Source organism: Notamacropus eugenii, chromosome 4 (assembly GCF_028372415.1).
Source record: "Notamacropus eugenii isolate mMacEug1 chromosome 4, mMacEug1.pri_v2, whole genome shotgun sequence".
NCBI lineage: Eukaryota > Metazoa > Chordata > Mammalia > Diprotodontia > Macropodidae > Notamacropus > Notamacropus eugenii.
This window is the reverse complement of record NC_092875.1, coordinates 426569546-426593919: the sequence shown is the minus strand read 5'-3', so window position 1 is coordinate 426593919 and position 24374 is coordinate 426569546. Positions and strand designations below refer to the sequence as shown.

Below are 24374 nucleotides of genomic sequence, written 5' to 3'. Positions count from 1 at the left end.
GCATAACTCAACAATCTGCTATAAAATATCCAGGTCCTCCTCTCTTATTTCATCTGATTATTTTCTATAAAACTACCTACCACTTTCCTTCAGATTAAGGGTTCTAAAAGTATGTTTTGAATTCTTAGCATCTCTTCCAACCTCCGGATCTGAATTCTCTTTTTTCTTTCCATATTAGTCTACTAGAGGGTCCCCACTTAATCAATGGATAATATTTGTGCCCTCCCTCCTATTACAGTGCAGAACTTTTTTATGCATGGAAGTTTTCAAAAGTTTTGCGACTCATGGGTCCCCTTATTCCATTTAAATTCCTGCTTCCTAACTCTTAACAAACCTGACCCCAATTAATAGAAAAACATGATATTTTATGGTTGAGACACCATTTCAACTGTTTTATTTTTGCCATATATGACAAGTAAATGACTTTTTATTCAAGAAAAGAAGTGCAGATCACCTAAAGATCTTGTGTTGACATCATCATTTTAAAAACCCCTGGTTTAGGTGAAGAAAATGTCAGGACCCCTTGTTGAATCAATTTATGAAGATTTTTTAATAATTTGGCCACTGCTTCAAAATGAATTTTTCCTCAGTATTTCTTTAGGACCTTATCTCATACTGCCAAAGCAAATGAATTATATGATTATTTAAATGATTTAGACCAAATGTCTGACTCTCTACCGGACCCCTGCTTGAGAAGGGTAGGCCTGTCTTTCATTTCCCCAGTTTTTGCTATATCTAGATCTTTCTTAGTTTTTCATAAGATGATAGAACTTAAAGTTGGAAGGAGTTTTAGAAATCACCTACAATTGCTCATGGGGAACTATGGCCAGAGAAGGGAAATAATTTGCTCAAGGTCACATAGATAATAAATATTAATGCATTCTTCATTATCTAAAATATTTACTTCCTTCAGTTAGACTTCATGTGGCTAAATAGCTCTACTTACTATGAAATGCTGTGCTCTTCAGTTTAAACAATCCTATTTATATATAAGAGCTAAATTCTGAATCAACATCTCCCAGAAATGTGCTATATGTTATCATTAGGGAAAAGGAAACCAGGACACTGGTTGCTGAGCAGAGGAGTGAATCAAATCCTAGCGATGAATTTGGAGACAGTGAAGACAAAGAAAATGAAATTGACAAAGTAGCAAGGAACGCAGATTACATGTCTATTCCGAAAGAGAAATTAAACAAATCACAGAGAAAGGCTGAGTCGCTGATTAAGGCAAAAAAGGTAAAAAAGCAAAAACAAGTCTTATTAGCTTTTCATTTACATTATACAATTATTTTTAGTTGTTTTCATAGTTGATTTAATGGGTTCATGGTATAGAACTACCAAGAATGTTTGTATTCCCCATTACCAAACGAAAAAACGAATTTTGGGTTCTTTTTTTCTTTTTAGTTTTATTTTATTTTAGTTGTTCATATTGATCATAAATGGTAACAAGGTCAGGTTAGGCCAAGAGGCCAGAACCAGTAGGAAAGAAGAGGACAGAGGTCTGGGTCCTCGATGGGCAGTGCTGGGAATGAAATTTCCTTTAGTTACTTTGGAGCACTAGGGGACCAGTGGTCTAGAAACCTAGAAGTCAAAGCAAAGAAGGAGAACAACCAGATCTTGTTAGGTGAGATAAGTAAGCTCTCAAATTTCAGGAGAGCAAGCAGAATAAAATGGGCTATCAGATGGTAAGGGTGAGCCTTATCTGGGACAGGCTTTACTTAATCAGAGACGTTTTCATGGAAACATAGATTTAGAGCTGGATAAGACCTTAGAGATCATCTAAGTCAATTCACCCATTTTGCAGATGAGAAAACTGAGATCCAGAGGGTCAAAGTGACTAAGGATGGAAGTAGTGGGGCTAGCATTTGAATCTAGATTTTTCCATTCATTCATCACTTTTTACATTACCTTGCACTATCTCAATGTACTTTCTTGGTCAAGTATCGACAACAAATAAGTCCTCTCAAGGTAGGGGAAGAGTACTGTTCTTTTCCTTGGCTTTATCTTCTAAGAGTTCATAATTTGGAGTTAGAAGAAATTTCCAGAGTTAGACAAGTAACCATTTTTTCATAGGTATAATTTTTGTCTTTTTAAGGTAAAATATTACCCGTGCAAAAATTGGAATTTAGGATGGATTGCAAGTCACTTTATTTTTATTTCATATGAGCTTTTAGTCACTTCAGCTGAAAGGGCTTTTCCTAGCCTTCTGTTTAATTTGCTACTAAATGGGTTAGTGTTATACCAGGGAAAACAGAGGTCATCTTTCCCTGTTAAGCAGTATTGGTAGTTGAGGCAGAGAAAATCACAACATGACTTTCGTGCAGAATGGTTTAGGTCAGCCTACATATACCAAGGAGTCGGAAGACTCCTAGCCCTGAGCTGCTTCTAGAATACCAAGGCACAGAAGTATCTATTGGTATAGTCAACATATGACCATATATTTAGTCCACTTAATTTCTGCTAAAGTCATGAATCCATCGGATTGAAGGGGTGCTTCTGTTTGCTCACAGGGGCAAAAAGCTTTTCACCTTGTCCTCACTCACCCAGTTACTAGTAAAGAAGAGATTTAAGTTGAATGTTGCCATGCATTACTGAAATGAGAAGGCCACTAGGAAATTTTCCTTTTTACAATAAACATTATAGTTTCTTATTTGCTATTTTCAGAACTTCCAGGCAAACCAGGAACTGATTCGCTGTGTTACATTTTCCCGAATTGTTTTTGGAACTGAACACTGGAGATATGCCCAAGCATTAACTAACCTGGCTTATGGATACCTGACCCTGAGAGGTAGGTACTCACTATCATTACTGGAGTTTAGTCAGCAGCAAGGTGGGTCAGAATGGAGATGGCTAAGACCTGGAGATCAGGCTGATCCAGACCCTCAAAGACAGGCCAGGAAATCATAGAAGGGCTCAGAAGGAAATAATAGGAAGGAGTCCATTTATATGGTGTTGGAGAGCTCCTGCCATAAGTGTACATTTGGGTAGGTGGTCATAGCCTTGCAGATTTGTCAACAGCAGAGGTTTGAACCAAGTGGCAGCTGGCAGCAGGGAAGAATGACAGTAGGTAGGTAGATACATGATTTGAGAGGTGGAATTTCAGTCTTTGTTAGGGGTTGTGAGAGGGAAGTTCAAGGATCCCAATACTAAAGTTTATAAGACATGAATTTAGGCTTGAAACTAAAGAAACACTCAGACGAGTCCAGTCAAATCTCAGCTTTGGCTCAATCCCATCATTCATCACCTTCACTCCTGCATACATGCTGAATGAAGGTGGAGCAAATCGCACAACCATTCTGATGGAGTCCACTACAGATTTACATTATGTAATCTCAACTGGACTTTCTCATTGCTGCTAGGCAATCCTAATATACTTCCTTTAGCAATTTGCTATCTCCTTCTCCACAGCAACTCTTCCAAACTTTTTCATTCCTTCTCAAGCCTCCCATGGCTTCCTGTCCCTCACTCTATCAGCTGTAAGAACCTTGCCTCATTTTTTGTAGAAAAAAATCAAAGCCATTCACTACTTCTTCTCCGCTCTTTCTCATCTCCCATCACTCAAGTACCTTCTGTTAGTCTCTCCTCCTTCATACTTATATCACATAATGAAGTGGCCTTACTCCTTACCAAGACTTATCCTTTTATCTGATCAAGTCATCCTATGTCATCTTGTTTCCTCCACCAGATTGCCCCCTCTTATTTTCCATCTTTCCCTGTCTATTGACTCATTTCCTACTGCTTACAAACACATTTCCCCTACCATCATTTGATCCTTCTAAGTCTATCATCCTTTTCTTCTTCTTCTGTCCTTTGTAGCTAAACAGCCTAAAAATTTCATCTACAATTGGTGCATCCACTTTCTCTCCTCCCACTCTCTTCTTAACCCCTTACAGTTCAATTTTTGACCTCACCATTCCAGTAAAAATGCTCTCTCCAAAGTTAATAATGATCTCTTACTTGCCAAATTCAATAGTGTTTTCTCAATCCTCATTCTCCTTGACCTCTCCACAGCCTTGGACACTATTGATCACTTTCTCCTTAAAGCTCTCTTCTCTCTAGGGTTTTGGAATACCATTTTCTCTTGGTTTTCTTCTTATCTATTTGATTGCCCTGTCTTTATCCTTTGCTGTCTCTCAGGATTCTGTCCTGGGCTAAGGAATGTCTAAGGCTCCTTCCAGCTTTAACAATTTGTCATTTGTTTGAAGGGAGTAGTTCAGATGTAGGAGTTTGGTGTTCCTAGGTGACTGTGTTTTTTATCTGTGTTTTGTCTCTGTTTATGTAACTTTCTTTATATTGTGTGTTCTTGTGAATTCTTGTGTGCTGGGCTGCATAAACTGCCCGAGTTCTTAGCCACAGAGGATACTGATTATGTCACAAGATTAACTGCATCCTAGACAAAAACTTCTAAGCCTTTCCTAGTGTGATGGGCTAGATGGGTCAGAAGTCACAGGACACTGGCAGTAAGAGCTCATGGAAACCTTCAAGAATGTTAGATGAATTAAAGGGAGGAGAGTTGAGGTTCAGAGAGACCCACCAGAATCATGTCAGAGTTATCTAACTGTGAGGTGTTGGTGGCTTGTATTATTAGGGTGGTGGAAATGAGAATAAAGAAGAAGAGCAAATAGAAGGCATTTTCAATGAAATATCAACAAAGATTTTCATCCAGGAGTTATCCCTGTTATTATTAATTCTAATTATTAAAGAAGATTATTGTTGTAAATTCATGTTAGCTTATAAGCTAATAATTAGCAGACTATTTCAGAAGTCTCACCAAGGCTTTTGAAACAAGCACTCTTCAGAACCATGAAAGAATTAGGAACCTTGGCGAATATGCATATTTATCAGCTAACAGGAGGAAAAGAACCTAGTGATGAGACAGAAAGGGAATAGACAGAAGTATAGAGAACCAGGACAATGGAGGCAGAGAAAGCAAGGGAAGAGAAAGAGTTCTTAGAAGAAGGTGGTAAAACACATTTGTTGCAAAGTTACAGATAACTCAAGGAAGATGAGGACTGATCAAAGATCACTGGGCTTAGTGATTTAGGGGATTTCTGATGATTTTCAAAAGAAGAGTTTCAATAACATTATAGGTTTGGAAGTCAGACCACAGGTGGTCGAGGAGAGACTTTATTGTGAAGAAGTAAAAACAATGAGTATCCACCACTCATTCAGTAAATTTAACTGTGAAAAGGAGGGAAGCTGAAGGGATTTGTTGTTCAGTCATGTCCAGCTCTTTGTAACCCCATTTGGATTTTCTTGGCAAAGATCCTAGAGTTGTTTGCCATTGCCTTCTGCCGATCATTTTACAGATGAGGAAACTGAGGCAAACAAGGTTAAGTAACTTGTCCAGGGTCACATAGTAAGTGTCTGAAGCTGGATTTGAACTCAGGAAGATGAGTTTTCCTGACTCCAGGTCCAGCACTCTATCTACTGCACTATGTAGCTGTCCAGAAGGATTAAATGAGGCAGCAGAAAGCTTTCTAGAGATGAGAGAGACACACTTGTCTGTAGAAATCGATAGAAAGACTCCAGTGGTCAGGGGGAAAGTGAAGAAGCAAGAGAAAAGTAATTGATGAACCAAAGTATAAGGTGAATTCAGGGAATGACTTTAGTTGAAAATACAGCACGACACCTCAAAATATGAGTTGACAACACTAAGAGAAATAATGATATTTTGGTGAGGAACCCAAGAGTCTTTGACACTAAAGATCAGGGCATTTTCCACTACTCCATACTCAACTGGAATGTGCCCACTATTTAGTGGTGAGGATGACACAGAGTGGAGCAGAAGCTTCAGTCCACTTCTTTGGTGGGAGGGTCACCCAGAACAGAATTTTCTTTTCCCTTTGCAACAAATGTGTTGCATATATTCATGAGTATTTATGAGTTCTTCTGAGGATTTTTTACAGTCCTTCCCTCCACCCCCAGCCATTGGAAGAGGCTGATGAAGTGGGAAGAGAAGGAAAACAGGAAAAGATGGAGAGGGGAAAGGCAAGCTTAATTTCATTGATATATTTGAATAAATTTTTTAACCCTCAAAAATGAATAAACCATGAACTTGCGAGACAATGCTGCCATCTAGGGTTGTACTGCTTCCATTCCCCTCCATTGAGTGAAATTTGAGAGAGAAAATTTGAAAATGACAGGCAGCATTTACAACCTTTTGCTTGCTGAGTGAGCAACACACAGGAGCATAAGAAATGGTCCCTGCCTGAATGAAACTCACATTCTCTTTGGTTTAACATGAAAGCATGAAAAATGTAATTGAGGAATTATAGAATCTCAAAGCTGGAAAATACTTTCCAGTCCACCCCCTGAATCCTCTCCCAGCCTCCCCAGTGAGTGGTCATCCAACCTCTACTTAACATCATCTGTCATGGATAGTCCACTGCCTTATGAAGTATGCTCACTTATTCCATTTTTGTACAATAATAATTGTTGGAAAGTTCTTCCTCATATGAAGCTGAAATCTGCCTCCCTGTAGCTTCCAGTCATTGGTCCCTTATTTCTCTCTGAAGTAAACATACAATATGATATATAAGAAATGAAATGTCTATCTGAAGGAGGGAAGCAAGAATTTAGAAGTATATATACTCTGCAGATTCTGTGTATCAGGCTAGACACCTAATCTAATGCTTGTTGCCTGGGCACTTGAAAAGAGATAAGCACAACTTTGATATTTCACTGGATCTAAGATCTCACTGGAGTGGGTATGATTATCACTCACTTTCATCTACTTATCGTCCTTCCAATTTTATCCTTAAATACGTTCCATATGAACTGGCTTCTAGTAAATGCCTGTCACCACATTTTCTGTCATCTTATTTCTCTTTCCTTTGCTTCTCACTTATAAAATGGGTTATGGCTTACAATCATCTACCACGACCCAATAAAAAATTTTGTAAGTGAGTTTATATTTTAAACTTGTGTTGTAGCCCTTGGCTGCCATGGCTATCTGCTTGGTAAAGAGACCATATGTTTTCTGGCTAAGACAGTTTCTAGGGTTTCTTGGTCTCATTGTGGCGACAGATTTAACATTGATAACATTGTGTTATCAATTCTTTTAGACATTTCCCATTTTTTAGAGTCAAACTTGTTTAAGTTGGTCAAATTAAAGTTAATTTAATTGCATGCCATTTCTTCACATTTATATTCTTTCCTTTTAAAAAAATGATTTTAATCTTTTCTCTATTAAGTTGAGAATCTGACTATCTGTACACAGATTGATTTGGAAATGACTCCCACATAGGGTATCAGTAATTTTATGGCTCTTAAGATATAACCAAGGTTTGGTTTTTTTTTGAGAAATTTTTTTATTGCTTTACTTGTCCAATACTTTCTAATCCTCATCCTGAAAAAAAATTATTGCTTATAAACTCCATAATTATTTATACCAAAGTATATTATTATTAAAGCATATGTTGATGATTTGAAGGGATTTATCAAATTTTTCATAGAATTTGTCTACGTTCTCATTCATTTATTCATACGTTCACTTATATACAAGCACTTCTTAAACAAATATTCAAAGCACTGTGCTAGGCACTAGGATACAAAGACAAAAATGAAACAGTCCCTGACCTCAAGAAGCTTACATTCTCTTGGGGTTAATGCACATCTGCTCAAAGAAACAAATTCAAAATGCAAAATTTTGATGGAGGGGTAATATGGTAGGATAAAGAGAGTCTTATGTAGGAAGTAGCAGCTGCATTGAGACTTGAAGGACTAGGAAGAAGAGGGTTCTAGGCATGAGATACAGTCCAGCAAAAGTCATGAAGGCAGAAAATTGAAAGTTGTGTGTGTGGAACAGCTAGAAGGCCAGTTCAACTAGAGCAAAGAGTGCCTTAAAAGGAATAATATGAAATTGGGATGGAAAGATAGATTGGAGTCAGATGGTCAAGGTCCTAAACGAGGAGTTTGTGTTTGATCTTAAAGGGTTTGAAAGCAATGGGATGCCAGCGAGGCTGCTCGAGGAGGACAGTGACATGGTTGGCCACAACTTTCTTTTGCCTTCTGATTTAATTTCTAATAAGAATGTCATCACTGATATGATCCTTTAGGAATATTGTTGCTGTTATTGTATTTTACATTATGCCTAGACTTCTCATACAAGCACCAAAAGATAGAATTTATTTCAATGGGGTGAGGGAGGAGAGAACATTTTTGGTGTTACATATATGAGTTAGTTCCCTGTATATCAAGGATTATCAGACATAGGTGAAATTTTATTAATGACTGAGGATGTAACTGATTTTTAAAAAAAAGAAACTCATGGTATGGAGAGAGCATTTTGAAAAATGAAGTTTGAAAATGTTTCCATTGTTAGATGATTTTGTTGTCCAAAAACTTGGAAAAAGAATTTTCTGACTCGCTTAAAAATTTTCCAAATGAAGAACTGCAATGGGTTTTAAACCATTATGTTAAAAATATAAAATGGAGCATTTTCAGGTTAGTTTATAAGAATAGTTGATTGACATCAGGGAAGTTGGAAATTTGCTAGCCACATTTCAACAAGCAACACTTGCATAATTCCTAGGCAAGACTGAAATGTGAGTATCATGACTTAATAATTTAATAATCACCACTAACAACATATTTCTGTTTGGAGCTACTTATCTTTGTGAGGTATTTGTTTCAGCTATGATATGTCAAAACCAAGTATTGAAATAAACTGAAGTTAGAATAAGGTATAGGCATATGGTATTTTTTCAGGTATGATACATCAAAACCAAGTATTGAAATAAACTGAAGTTAGAATAATGTACAGGCATATAATTTATAAATATGCTACATTGGGGGAGTCTCTCAAAAAATGTTTACTAATAATTATACATAATCAAAAGAGTTGACTACTGCTTTGTGCCTTACTGTTACTGTAGCTCCTCTCTTGCTCTCAAATGGATTTTTTTTTATTGAAGACTGGTTTTCTCTTCTTTCCCTTGTTTTCTCTCCCCTACCCCTATCCTAGAACTCCCTGCTCAGGCCAAGCAGCATGCTGAATCAGCAAAGAATTCCTTACTGACCTGGAAGGGCTCAGCAATCTCAGATATGGATAAGAAGGAGATTCTTGGCACATTGGTCACATTATACTATACTTTGGGAATGTCAGACCTCATGCAGAACCAATATCCTTTCAGTTCTAGAAGTGTACTTAGAAAATCAACTGGAGGATATACCATCAAATCAATCATGTTACTTCTAAGAGGATTTTACTTTCACTTGTTCCTTCGAGAACTGCAGATCCAGAGGAGGATAAGGAAACATGATGATGGCAGTTTGAATCCCAAAGCATTCTGGTCCTGATCCAAGACCTCAACTTTCCTCAATTCCTCCATTTCTTTCTCTATTCCAGAATCATTAGAATTATGATCCAGTCACCAAGTTAACAGCTTTGTGTCGGGTTGTTACCATGATAAGTCCTTCCCAAGTATATTTGATTGAATGTCCTTTGGGTCTCCCTTGCTGTCCTACCCCATCATAGAGCCCCACATGGAATCAAAACTAGCTCGGATGCTAGGTTAGGAAGGATTGATTTGGGAGGTGGGTCATTTAAAGGAATCTTGTCATGATGATATGTGTGTATATATATGTATATATATATGTATGTGTGTGTATGTGTATACATATGTACTTATATATATATATACACACACACACACACACAAGTACTGAAATAAACTGAAGTTAGAATAATGTATAGGCATATGGTATTTTTTCAGCTATGATACATCAAAACCAAGTATTGAAATAAGCTGAAGTTATAATAATGTACAGGCATATAATTTATAAATATATATAAATATATGTGTGTGTACACACACACACACACACACACACACACACACACACACACACACATACAAGCCTATATACTTTTTGTACTTTGAAGCCGGAGTTTAAAATGAAGTGGACACAAATCTACTTATACTCAAGGTAAAATTCCTGCCTCTCTCTTCCAAGTGCCTGTGATTGGAACCACTATTTATTGTCACTTTAACACTTGTTGGGGACATGAAACATCTAAGATAATCCTGAATTTTGTTACCCTGACTTCCTGTACTCTTTTTACCACTATTTGCTCCTTTCCCCAGGTCATAATTCCAAGCACACATAATGTAAGCAACTGTACTCCCATGAGATGTGCAACTTTCTATGATACCCTCATCACAGGATCTTTAAAGGGCAGAAAAAAATGAAGATATTTGGGAGTTGGGGGAAGATTTTTTTCCTTTATCATCTCTACCCCCCAAAATATTAAAATTATTTGACAGAAGTTAGACTTTTTTTTTTTTTACCAGAGCTTACTTAGAATCTGTAAGGATTTTATTTACCAACTTTAGATCCCTTTCCTTAATAGTTCATAGAAACTAGTTTGCAATAATGAACAATTATCAGTATACAATGCAATCCTCTAAAGAAAACATAAGTGAATATTTCCCTAAAAGTTTATGGTTTCCTTTCACTCCTCTAAGCTCCTACTTGCTAATATGCCCATTTTAAGTAGCCATCAAAGGAAGCTCAATGCATTTGCCTGCTAAGGATTTTTTCTCTTAGAGTGTGTCAGCCTGGGAAATGGTCATTTTCAAGGCTTGCCTTGTGGACCCAACAGACAACTGAAGCATTTTGTTTGCTTCTCAAATGTGGTGGGATTTTGTTTTTAGTTTTCTAGTTTTCCTCAACTGTTGCACTGGCAAGGAAGCTTATTGCAATCTCCAGAAGTCTGAGAAGAGCATGGAGGAGCTGTGGGAATGTCATGATAGGGCCGCAGTTAGAGACTTAAAAGTCTCTGAGAAAGACCTCATAATTGCTTTGGGCAGGTAAACTCTTGATTTACGAAAATTTAGGGTTTTTTGATGGGGGTTATATTGTGCATAATCATTCCATTTTATCCTTGTGGAGTAAAAACAGAACATCCCTAGGATAAATTAAGAAAAAACAGTAACCTAGACTTATTTGGAACAGACCTTTTTCTTAATTACCTTTCACTTTTGTTGTTAACTCAGTGCTAGTAGATGAAGAAAGAACATTATTATGGTCAAATGATTTAGAACTCTAAGCGACTTTATAGGTTACAATTGGACCAGCTTATCTTTATGCTCTGAGGTCCAAAGAGATCATTGGCCAGGGTCATATAGCTTCAAAAGGACAAAGGCAAGATTTGAACTTGGGTCCTGTAATTGTAGTGGCCTTTCCACTATACTATTCCTAGATACACTCCCCCACCCAACTCCCTATCCAATGTAGTTAATGAAGATGGAAGCTAACATACATTACTATTCAATTTAAGCTAGGCTCTTATAATTAGCTATTTTGAAGAGGGTAAACTCCTTGAGCACTGGGATTATTTTAAGTCTCAGTGACTAGGGTAGTGCCCTACACATTAGTAAAAGTTAATAAATATGTGCCAATGAATAAATAAATAGGCATTGAATTGAATGGGACAGTTACATTGTGAGAGCCCCTTGAGACTTCTTCATGGCTAAGTAGAGCAGTGTAGCCTAGAAAGGCTCCTTGACTGGGTGGTTCCCACTTTATATAGATTATTTATGTTATGCTGGGGGAAATGCTGTGGTTTGGATCGACTAAGATCTAAGGCCCAGAGTACACCAAGGAGTTGAGCAATGAAGCTTCTGCGTCATGAGGTCAATGGTAATTGTACCTCTGTAAGCAACTCTGAGCCTTTCCTTATTCTCTCTGGTGGGTCTGTGTCAGAGGCCATGAGCTCTGGACAAATGTGGATTATAAGAGACGTTACTTCCAATGGAGCTTCTTCATTTGTGGCATATGTCTTCCCTCTCTATTTTCCGGGCAGAGCTGCTTTACAACTTCACCGACTGAACTTGTCTGTGAATTACTTTGAAAAGGCAATCACCCATGTTATCTCTTCCAAGGGTGATTCCACATCAGAACTGATCAGCTTGTATCAGGAAGCTGCACAGGTTGAACAGCTCAGAAAAAACCATGACCGAGCCATTGAACACTTGCTGCAGGTAAGTGAATTGGTTACAACCCTAGGTTCTTTTTACTACTTGGCCTTCATAGCTACAAGGCTAAGGAAGCTTGAGACCTGCAGAGGAGCACCGAGTATAATCCTTTCTGTTCTGATCATTTGATTGAAGTCTCAAACCTGCCAGGGGATCCTTCCATCATTTTCTCTTTGATTAACTGAATGGAGTGGATGGTTTGAGAATGAAACAGTGTAGAAATGTGATCTGACTAGATTCAGTTTAATTGTAGGGTCATTGATTTTGGAGATACAAAAGATGTCAGGTGCTATTTAGGCAGAACCCATCATTTTACGGATGAACAAATCAAGGCCAAGGGAAGTTAAATGATTTGCCCAAGAGTACATAGGTGGTGTCAGAGGCAGGATTTAATTCAGGTCTCATGATTCTGGAATCATAGCTCCAAATGAGATATTTGTAAAAGTACATGGCACACACATGTTATTTGGTCATGTCTGACTCTTCATGACCCTGTGGAGTTTTCTTGGTAAAGATGCAGGGTGGTTTGCCATTTCCTTTTCCAGCAGATTAAGGTAGAGGTTAAATGACTTGCCCAGGGTCACATAGCTAGTAAGAGTCAGAGGTCAAATTTGAACTCTGGTCTTTCTGATTTCAGGCACTGTGCTCTATCCACTGAGCCACCCAGCTGCCCATAGCACATAGTAGGTTTTATATAAATGTTTATTTCTTTCCCCCTTCCATTATACCATGTTTTCTCCTCTCTAATAAGAAACAGAAGTTTCTGTTACATTCTGTTGTCTCCAGGTAGCTAGAAGGCAAGTTTGTACCTTCCCAAAAACAAGAAAAATTGGTAACAACTGAATTTAAGTGTATAGCAAATAGAAAACTTTTATAATGCAAAGTCATGATAATTTGGGGTGGTTCTATCCCTTGACCTTTAATCCTCATGTCTAGTTACATTTCTAGATATAAGAATATGATGACAAGTATTTTATCTAGAGTTAACTAATTTGACCATATTCCAGGGAAACCAATAAACTTCCCCATGAGAAAAGTTGAGGGAACTTTTATATATTCACTGCTTGGAGGGTAAGGTAGCTTAAATTTAACCTTTCCCCCAGATTCTCCAGTACTCTTAAGAGGGATAGGGAGTTTCTATGTTGTTTTTGAGTTGTTTCAGTCACATCCAACTTTTCATGACTCCATTTAGGGTTTTCTTTTTTTCCCCTAATTTATTTATTTATTTTTAGTTTTCAACATTCATTTCCACAAGATTTTGAGTTCCAAATTTTCTCCCCATCTCTCCCCTCCACCCACCCCAAGACAGCATGCATTCTGATGATCTCTTCTCCCCAATCTGCCCTCCCTTCTATCACACCCCTCCCTTCTCTTATCCCCATTCCCCCCTGTATTTTCTTGGAGGGCAAGATAGATTTCTGTACCCCATTGCTTGTATATATTACTTCCCAGTTGCATGTAAAACAATTTTTAACATTTGGTTTTAAAACTTTGAGTTCTAACTTCTCTCCTTTCCTCCCTCCCCCACCCATCCCCACTGAGAAGGCAAACAATTCTATATAAGTATATGTTATACTTGTGTAGTTATGCAAAAGACTTCCATAACAGTCATGTTGTGAATGATTAACTATATTTTTTCCATCCTATCCTGCCCCCCATTTATTCTATTCTGTCTTTTGACCCTATCCCTCCTCAAAAGTATTTATTTCTAATTATGCCCTCGTCCCATTTGCCCTCACTTCTGTCATCCCCCAAACCTCTTCTTCTCCCTTTCTCCCCTACTTTCCTGTGCTGTAAGATAGATTTTCATAGCAAATTGAGTATGCATGTTATTCCCTCCTTAAGCCAAATGTGATGAGAATAAGGTTCACTTTTCCCCTCTCACCTCCCCTCTCTTTCCTTCCATTGAAAAAGCTTTTCCTTACCTCTTTTATGTGAGAGATAATTTGCCCCATTCTATTTTTCCCTTTCTCTCTTACCTCTTAATTTTATTTTTTTAGATATCATCCCTTCCTATTCAGCTCACCCTGTGCCCTCTGTCTATATGTATATAATCCCTCCAACTACCCTAGAACTGAGAAAAGTCTCAAGAGTTATAAATATTATCTTTCCATATAAGAATCTAAACAGTTCAACTTTAGTAAGTCCTTTATGATTTCTCTTTCCTGTTTACCTTTTCATGCTTCTCTTGATTCATGTGTTTGAAAATGAAATTTTCTATTCAACTCTGGTCTTTTCATCAAGAATGCTTAAAAGTCATCTATTTCATTGAATGACCATTTTTCCCCCTGACATATTGTACTCATTTTGCTGGGCAAATGATTCTTGGTTTTAATCCTAGCTCCTTTGACCTCTGGAATATCATATTCCAAACCCTTCAGTCCCTTAATATAGAAGCTGCTAGATCTTGTGTTATCCTGATTGTATTTTCACAATACTTGAATTGTTTCTTTCTGACTGCTTGCAATATTCTCTCCTTGACCTGGGAATTTTGGAATTTGGCTACAATATTCCTAGGAGTTTTCTTTTGGGGATCTCTTTCAGGAGGTGATTGTCCAGAATTTATTTTTTATTTTATTTTACCCTCTGGTTCTAGAATATCAGGGCATTTTTCCTTGATAATTTCTTGAAAGATGATGTCTAGGGTCTTTTTTTGATCATGACTTTTAGGTAGTCTCATAATTTTTAAATTGTCTCTCCTGGATCTATTTTCCAGGTCAGTTGTTTTTCCAGTGAGATATTTCACATTGTCTTCTATTTTTTCATTCCTTTGGTTTTGTTTTATAATTTCATGATTTTTCATAAAGTCATTAGCTTCCATCTTCTCCATCCTAATCTTTAAGCAATTATTTTCTTCAATGAGCTTTTGGACCTCCTTTTACATGTGACCAATTCTGCTTTTTAGGGCATTCTTCTCTTCATTGGCTTTTTGGATCTTTTTTATCTTTCAGGTTACTCTATTTTTTTACAGTGTTATTTTCTTCAGCATTTTTTTGGATCTCTTTTAGCAAGTAAATGACTCATTTTTCATAATTTTCTTGCATCACTCTCATTTCTCTTCCCAGTTTTTGCTCTATTTCTCTTACTTCATTTTCAAAATCTTTTTTGAGCTCTTCCATGGCCTGAGACCAATTCATATTTTTCTTGGAGGTTTTGGATGGAGGAGCTTTGACTTTGTTGTCTTCTGTTTGCATGTTTTGGTCTTCCTTAGAACCAGAGTAAGATTCTATACAGTCTGATTCTTTTTTCAGTTTTTGCTTATCTCCTCAGCCATTTACTTGACTCTTGAGCTCTTTGTCAAGGTAGAATTCTGCTTCCAGTGCAGATGGGGAGGTGTACTGTCAGCCTCTCCATTCCCCCACCATCTGTGGGCCTAGAACTCCAGAAACAGTCGCTGTCTGTACTTGCTGCTACTGTGGCTGCTGGGGGCACTTCTGCCCCCTTCTCCCTCTGCCACCCTGGGGCTGGGGCCTGACCACTCCACTCTCTCACAGTGGTTGTCCCACAGGCTTTTTCCACTGACCTTACAATTTGTCTTCAGTGTTTTGGGGTCCTGAAATCTGGAAACTGCCACAAGTGTGAGAGATTCAGTCACCCCCAAGGCCTGCTCAAGTCTTGTCTGTGTTGGCATGGCCCACGTTGGACTGTGTTCTGCTTCCAATGTGGCGTGATATACACTTGCTGGTGACCTTCCAGGCTGTCTTGGTTTGAAAGTCAAATTTTCTATTCAGTTCTGGTCTTTTCATCAAGAAAGTCCTCTATTTCACTGAATGACCATTTTTTTCCCCTGAAGCATTCTACTCGGTTTTTCTAGGTAGGTGATTCCTGATTTTAATCCTAGTTCCTTTGACTTCTGAAATATCATATTCCAAGCCCTTTGATTCCTTAATGTAGAAGCTGCTAGATCTTGTGTTATCCTGATTGTATTTCCACAATACTCAAATTGTTTCTTTCTAGCTGCTTGCAATATTTTCTCCTTGACCTGGGAACTCAGGAATTTGGCCACAATGTTCCTAGGAGTTTCTCTTTTTGGATCTCTGTCAGGAGGTGATCAGTGAATTCTTTCAATATTTATTTTGCCCTGTGGTTCTAAAATATCAGGGCAGTTTGTCTTGATAATTTCATGAAAGATGATGTCTAGGCTCTTTTTTGATCATGACTTTCAGGTAGTCACATAACTTTTAGATTGTCTCTCCTGGATCTGTTTTCCAGGTCAGTTGTTTTTTCAATGAGATATTTCATATTATCTACCATTTTTTCATTCTTTGGGTTTTGTTTTGTGATTTCTTGGTTTCTCATAAAGTCATTAGCCTCCATCTGTTCCATTCTAATTTTGAAAGAACTATTTTCTTCAGTGAATTTTTGAACCTCCTTTTCCATTTGGCTAATCCTGATTTTTAAAGCAGTCTTCTCTTCATTGGCTTTTTGGACCTCTTTTGCCAATTTAGTTAGCCTATTTTTAAAAGTATTATTTTCTTCAGCACTTTTTTGGATCTCCTTTATCAAGATGTTGACTTGCTTTTCGTGATTGTCTTGTATTGCTTTCATTTCTCTTCCCAATTTTTCCTCCACCTCTCTTACTTGATTTTCAAAATCCTTTTTGAGCTCTTCCATGGCCTAAGACCATTGTATATTTATTTTGGAGGTTTTGGATGCAGAAGCCTTGATTTCCTCTGATGATATACATTGTTCTTCCTCATCTGAATGGATAGAAGAAGATACCTGCTCACCAAGAAAGTAACCTTCTATTGTCTTGTTTTTTCCCCCTTTTTTGGGCATTTTCTCAGTCAGTTACTTGACTTTTGAGTCCTTTGTCAAGAGTAGTAGGGTATGCTCTGGGGACCTGTAAGTTCTCAGTTCCTCCAACGTGGCACATTAAAGGGAGAGTAGTTTACTCCTGGCCTGTGTACTGGTCTGAGAGCAACCAAAAACTTTTCTGCCCAGAATCTGAGAGTAGAATTCCCACTTCACAATGACCTCCAGCTCCACCACACCAGTGCTCCTCCTCAACCCAGGGCTGAGGCTCTCCTCCTTACCCTAGGTCCGCACACAGGGGTAAGATTCAGATCAGCAGCTCATTCCCCCTAGGGCTTTAGGCAGAGGGCTCCAAAAATGGATGCTGCCTCTGCCCTGGCTGCTGCTGGTGGTCTGGACCATGTCCCCTTCTCCTGGGTGAAGGAGCTTTCTCACTGACCTTTGAAGCTGTCTATGGCATTTGTGGGTTGAGCATTCTGGGAACTGCTGCTGCTAGTGGCTCCCTGTAGCTTGCTCCAGGTCCTGTCCCTGCTGTCCACTCTGGGCTGCACTGCTCCTGGTGCAATATATCTTTCCTGTTGGCCTTCCAGGCTGTCTTGGGCTGGAAACCTCTTTTACTCTGTTGTTTTGTGGCTTCTGCTGCTCTAGAATTTGTTTAGAGTCATTTTTTACAGGTATTTTATGGGCTATGTGTGGGAGGTTCTACTGGTCCATCTTTTTACTCTGCCATCTTGACTTTGCCCCTCCAGGCTGTCTTGGGCTGGAGATTTGCTTCACTCCATCATTCTGTGGGTTCTGTAGCTTCAGAATTTGTTTAGAGCTGTTTTTTACAGGTAGTTGGCTGGGCTTGGGGGCAGTGCTCTAAAAAGTGTGTGCTGTTACTTTGCTATCTTGGTTCCACACCCCCATTTAGGGTTTTCTTGACAGAGATACCGGAGTGGTTTGCTATTTCCTTCTCTAGCTCATTTTACAGATGAGGAAACCGAGGCAAACAGTTAAGTGACTTGCCTAGGGTCACACAGCTAGTATCTGAGGCCAGATAATTGGTTGCTTGACTGCTTATTATCATTAGGCTTTGTGAGGGATAAATACAGGAAGTGGTCTTAAGGTGTTTATAGACTAAAGGTGTCTGTAGACTAACTAGACTATAAAACAAGTACATGGAATAGCTAGAGAACATTGAGAAATGTTGAGCAGGGAACTTATCCCCTACTGTTGTGGGAACATTGGGGACTTAGGGCTATTTGCAGAAAACTTAGAAACACAGAGAAGTCATGTGGCAATGAGCACAATTGGAATTCAGGGAATGGAGAGATTGTTGTGATATTTTTGCTAACTATAATAGTCTTAGGGGGCTTTTCTCTTTTGGTGGGAATGAATTAGAAGATTTACCTTTTTCTTTAATTCTTCAGTTAAGCTAAAAGTCTACACTATATTCTTCTTCCAAATTTTGTTATAATTCAAAAAATAACATGGAAACTCATTACTTGGGTGTTTTCTTTGAGCTAATTAGTTAATATCTTTATTTTTTATTCCAGGCTCACTCTATCTGCGTGGCTTCATACAAAGAACTCAGTGCTGAGGCTGCTAAGACAGGTTTCTTGCTAGCTAAAGCTTATGCCACATCTGGAGAGCCACAACATAGGGGTATGTAGGTGAGATGGGTTTATATTTAGCACAATTTCCCAAATATAGTACATCCATTAAAGTAAGAGGACAGTACTTACCTTTTGGAAAAGCTCCTTATAAGCATGTGCACATTACATTTGGTTACAGAGAATATTTAAAGTCGATTAAGGGCACACAACATTTTCCAAGGAAATTGGATCATATAAGAAGGAAAGCTGTAAGTAGTTGAATTTAAGCTTATTTTTAAAATCCTTAAATCTAGAACTTGAACAAAATTATTATCAATCTTATGTTGCTGAAACTGTAAGTTCTATGTCTTCTTTGGACATACAAGTGCATTTGGTAATGCATATGTTACAAACAAAACATTCTATAGGAGTGAAAAATCACCTTAGGTATTGATTACTCCATGCATATTCTAAATATTTGATTTCTAGTCTTTTTATTTCCTTAGGCATTCAGCAACATTCACCAAAATAATCAGATTGTCAATGGGAGATAATTTAGTTCTGCACACCTCTGAATTTTATATTGGAGAGGGGGAGTAGATCAAGGAGTTTGGTGACCAAAATTAAAAATACTGTCTTCTCTACCCCTACACTGTAAACTAATCCAAAGTGTTTGCTTTTCCTTGGTTCCTCAGACCAACAGGAAATAGTATCATAGCTAAACTCCATCTGGGTTTGTATTTTTTAAAAAATAAGATATTAGACTTTGTGAAGAATGTGGTTTTTAAGTCAATGGAAAAGACATCTCTGTATTTTTGCTGTTATTTATCTTAGTAGACATACTTGAGGATGGGGAGGGTAAAATAAATGTTTCACCCTTCGAAAGTCACTGAATAAAGTTTTCCAGTGAATCTGCTCTTTTTTCCTTCATTTTGATGCATTCACAGTTATATACACTAACTATGTAAACTTATATTTGTGTTATGTTCACTGTCTTTTATTATTCTGTGGAACTTATTATAGTATTCGTGAATAGTGGGTATTTGTGTCTAGAAAATTTTTTTAAAAGTTCATGTCTGTAGAGTTGGCTAATTTCAACTCTTCATATAATGAAAATTTGGGGGGTAATTTAATTTTAGGTCTAAACTGAAGCCAGAATTGTCCTTTTACAATAATCCTAGACAATAGTTTAATACCTTTACCACTCAAAGTTAACTTTTCTTTTAAAGGATTAAACTCCTAATATTTAAGAATTCCGTATACCAGTGCTGTGATGGACCACTGGGTCATGAGAATCCTCGTGTACCAGTTTTCTTTGTAGCAAAAATCTGATGTCATGCTTTCATGAAACCTTGACTGAAATCTGCCTAAACAATTGCTCCATTTCTTTTCAGGTGCTGCTGAGCTGTATTTTACAAGCAGCCTCAAGGCATACCAAGCTGCACTGGGCCCAGATAACTATCATACAATGTGTGCCACTGAGGAATTCAGCAAATGGCTTCTCCAAATTGGAGAAAAACAGGTAATTTTGAAAGAGCAGTTATAGGCCTTGATCTTCCTAGGATTTACTCTTACTAGGGTCTTGGAATCTTACAGCTGGAAGGGAAGTGGTGGTGGTGGTAGTGGTGGGGAGAACCCTTTTAATTATTTATCACTATTATCCACTTAGGCTATAGCAATGCATTTAATAACCTAGAGTTGTAGAGCTGGAAGAGACCTTAAGGGTCATCTGGACCAACCTCACCCCCATCATTTTACAGAGGAGGAAACTGAGGCCAAAGGAGACTGAAAGACTCACTCCAGGTCACATACAGCTGTTTACTATCAGAACCAGAACTGTGGTCTCCAGTCCAAGGCTGGAGTTCTTCCTATCATTCAGACAGTGTTTTCTGGGTCACGTAATCTGAGGGATGCTAGGTAGTTTCTCTTTGCTCAAAAATATCTGCTGAAATCAACCTTAAAAACTTATCCTTATTTGGGGGGGTGGGGTTAAGTGGGTTTTCTCTTTTAAAATGCAAATATCTCTAGGAGAGTTGATTCAGACTATTAGTCATCTCCATCTTCCTTAAATCTCTGCATCTCTCCCAACCACAATCTTAGAGATCATCTGTCCCAAGAGAAGGGCAAAAGGACACTTGGATTGAGGGATGAGGCCAGTAAAAGAAGAAGGAGGTCTAAGTAATTTCTCAGTGGAGTGATTCTGGCAAGTCAGGGCAGGTCTGACTGGGAAAGCTAGAAGGCAGCTTGCATTGGAAGACAGAAGCTTGTACTGGAAGACAGAGTAGAGAAAATGACAAGGAGATAGGAGAGAGGCATAGAAAGGGAAGTGACACCAAAGATCTACCCCACATTTATTGTCTGAGCTAGAAGCAATAGATTAGTGGGGAAGCATTTAGTATTATGAACAAAATCCTTATATCCACTTTTTCTTTCCAGTAAATCCTTCTCCACCTTCTTCAGGGTTCTTTTTTAAGTGGAGATGACAGCCTCTACTGTAAGATGGTATTTTGCAAGTTTTCTCTAAATCCTATCCAGGGCAAAAATCATGCGCTACAGTGAGCCTTTAATATCAGGTGGAGATAATAGCATAACATGGCTTATAGAGGTTCTACAAGATCTTATTCAGGTATACAAGAGAATTGTAGACTTAGAAGAGTATCCTTGCTACTGTTCTATGGGTAAAAGGCAGTAAGGTGCCTCTTTTTCTGTTACTCATTAAAATCTTGACAGGAAATAGTGAGACTATAATTTGTAATAAGTGTCACATGATCTTCACATATATATATTTAAAAATTCCATGGACAGTCTTTAAAATTTTGACTTTTAAGCTTTTAATGAGATTATCAACTAAGGTTTAATAATTAGGGAGAATGTAAGACATCCTTGAGTGATGTGGCAAACATGCTTGCTTAGCATTTGTTTGAAGGTAATAACCCACAGGGTCATTGAAAAGAATTTTATCAGTGGCTGCATTTATCAAGGAATTTTATTTCCCTTTTTTCCCCTTCCTTCCTTCCTTCCTTCCTTCCTTCCTTCCTTCCTTCCTTCCTTCCTTCCTTCCTTCCTTCCTTCCTTCCTTCCTTCCTTCCTTCCTTTCTTTTTCTTTCTTTTAAGGTTTCAACATTTATTTCCATAAGATTTTGAGTTCCAAATTTTCTCCTCATCTCTCTCCTCCCCCCACCCCAAAATGCCTTGCATTCTGATTGCCCCTTCCACCAATTTGCCCTCACTCTTAATGCCCCTCCCTTCCCTTATCCCCATCTTCTCTCTTGTCCTGTATGGCAAGATAAATTTCTATACCCCATTACCTGTATTTCTTATTTCCCAGTTGTATGCAAAAACAATTCTCAACATTTGTTCCTAAAACTTTGAGCTCAAACTTCTCTTCCTTCTTCCCTCCCCACCCATCCCCACTGAGAAGGCAAGCAATTCAATATAGACTATATATGTGTAGTTTTGTAAATGACTTCTACAATAGTCATGTTGTGGAAGACTAACTGTATTTCCTTCCATCCTATTCTGCCCCCCCCCATTTCTTCTATTCTCTTTTTTGACCTTGTCCCTCCCCAAGAGTATTTTCTTCTAATTGCTCCCTTCTCCCAATTGCCCTCCCTTCCATCATTCCCCCACCCTGCTTATCCCTTTTTCCCCTACTTTCCTGTAGTGTAAGATAGATTTTCATGCCAAATTGAGTGTGCATGTTATTCCTTCCTTGAGCCAAATGTGATGAAACTAAGCTTAACTTTTTCCCCCTCACCTCCCCGCTTTTTCCCTCCATTGAAAAAGCTTTTTCTTGCCTCTTTCATGAGAGATAATTTGCCCCATTCCATTTTTCCCTTTCTCCTCCCAATATATTCCTCTCTCACCCCTTAATTTTATTTTTTTAGATATGATCCCTTCCTATTCAACTCACTCTGTGCTCTCTGTCTCTGTCTCTATCTCTTTCTCTCTCTCTCTCTTGTATGTGTGTGTGTGTGTGTGTGTGTGTGTGTGTGTGTGTAATTCCTCCAACTACCCAGATACTGAGAAAAGTTTCAAGAGTTACAAATATTATCTTTCCGTGTAAACAGTTGAACCTTAGTAAGTCCCTTGTGATTTTTCTTTCCTGTTTACCTTTTCATGCTTCTCTTGATTCTTGTGTTTGAAAGTCAAATTTTCTTTTCAGCTCTGGCCTTTCCATCAAGAGTGTTTGAAAGTCCTCTATTTCATTGAATGACTATTTTTTCCTCTGAAGTATTATATTCAGTTTTTCTGGGTAGGTAATTCTTGGTTTTAATCCTAGTTCCTTTGACTTCTGGCATATCATATTCCAAGCCCTTCTATCCCTTAATGTAGAAGCTGCTAGATCTTGTGTTATCTTGATTTCCACAATACTTGAATTATTTTTTTCTAGCTGTTTGCAATATTTTCTCCTTGACCTGGGAACTCTGGAATTTGGCTAAAATATTCCTAGGAGTTTCTCTTTTTGGATCTCTTTCATGAGATGATCAGTGGATTCTTTCATTATTTTGCCCTCTGATTCTAGAATACCAGGACAGTTTTCCTTGATAATTTCATGAAAGATGATGTCTAGGCTCTTTTTGTGATTATGGCTTTCAGGTAGTCCCACAATTTTTCAATTGTCTCTCCTGGATCTATTTTCCAGGTCAGTTGTTTTTCCAATGAGATATTTCACATTATCTTCCATTTTTTCATTCTTTTGATTTTGTTTTGTAATTTATTGGTTTCTCATAAAGTCATTAGCCTCCATCTATTCCATTCTAATTTTGAAAGAACTGTTTTCTTCAGTGAGCTTTTGAACCTTCTTTTCCATTTGGCTAATTCTGCTTTTTAAAGCATTCTTCTCCTCATTGGCTTTTTGGACCTCTTTTGCCAATTGAGTTAGCCTCTTTTTAAAGGTGTTATTTCCTTCAGCATTTTTTTGAGTCTCCTTTAGGAAGATGCTGACTCGCTTTTCATGATTTTCTTGCATCAGTATCATTTCTCTTCCCAATTTTTTCTCCACCTCTCTTACTTGATTTTCAAAGTCCTTTTTGACTTCTCCCATGGCCTGGGACCATTGCATATTTATTTTGGAGGTTTTGGATGCAGAAGCCTTGACTTTTATATCTTCCTCTGATGGTAAACATTGTTCTTCCTCATCTGAAAAGATGAGAGAGAATACCTATTCACCAAGAAAGTAACCTTCTATAGTCTTATTTTTTTTCCCTTTTGGGGCATTTTCTCCACCAGTTACTTGACTATTGGGTCCTTTGTCAAGAGTAGGGTATACTCTGGGGACCTGTAAGTTCTCAGTTCCTCCAAGGTGGCCAAATCAAGGGCCTGTGCACTGGTCTGGGAGCTTTCAAAGCTTTTCTGTCCAGAATCTGCGAGTAGTAGAATTCCCTCTCCACATTCCTCTCAGCTTTGCTGTGCCCCAGAACCATGCTCAGGGCTGAGATTCAGATCAGCTGCTCAATTTCCCCAGCTCCTCAAATTCCCCAGTGGAATAAGCTGAGTGCTCCAACAATGGAACAATGGACACCAGCTGCCGCCACTACCACCTGGGGCCAGGGCTAGGGGAGGACCCTACTCCCTTGTCAGGGACATGAAAAAGCCCTCTCACTGACCTTTGAAACTGCCTTTGGTGCCTGTGGGTTGAGGGATCTGTGAACCACCACTGTTGGGGAATCTGCCCCCAAGGCCTGCTCTGGTCCTGCTCCGGCCCTGCTCCTCCTCCTGGCACTATGCAGCCAAGGTTGGGCTGCACTGTGCTCCATGTCCAGTGAGACAGACCTTTCCCATTGGCCTTCCAGGTCACCGTGGGCTGGAAATCTCTTCCACTCTGTCGTTCTGTGGCTTGTGCTGCTCTAGAATTTGTTGAGAGTCTTTCTTCACAGGTATCCTATGGGCTGTGGGGGAAAAGCTAGAGTATGTGCATCTTTCTACTCTGCCATCTTGGCCCTGGCCCCCATCAAGGAATTTTTTATGATTATAACATCCTCTTTTTTAAAGGCTTCATTGTGCCTTAAATGAAGTCAAATGCCTTCAAAAAAATTTAACAGCAGTGTGTGTTTTG

At 38.4% G+C, this 24374-nt stretch overlaps 1 protein-coding gene across 3 annotated transcripts in view; it reads left to right on the top strand.

Moving 5' to 3' along the window:
- The window catches only part of TTC23L (tetratricopeptide repeat domain 23 like), a 52210-nt gene that overhangs the window by 5190 nt on the left and 22646 nt on the right, over nt 1–24374 (top strand). For all 3 annotated transcript variants that reach the window (XM_072605878.1, XM_072605875.1, XM_072605877.1), the window contains 7 exons: nt 1047–1236; nt 2665–2788; nt 8969–9125; nt 10689–10817; nt 11813–11990; nt 18278–18386; nt 19711–19838. In XM_072605878.1, the coding sequence (XP_072461979.1) occupies nt 1047–1236; nt 2665–2788; nt 8969–9125; nt 10689–10817; nt 11813–11990; nt 18278–18386; nt 19711–19838 (1015 nt within the window). The remainder of the gene's footprint in view (nt 1–1046; nt 1237–2664; nt 2789–8968; nt 9126–10688; nt 10818–11812; nt 11991–18277; nt 18387–19710; nt 19839–24374) is intronic.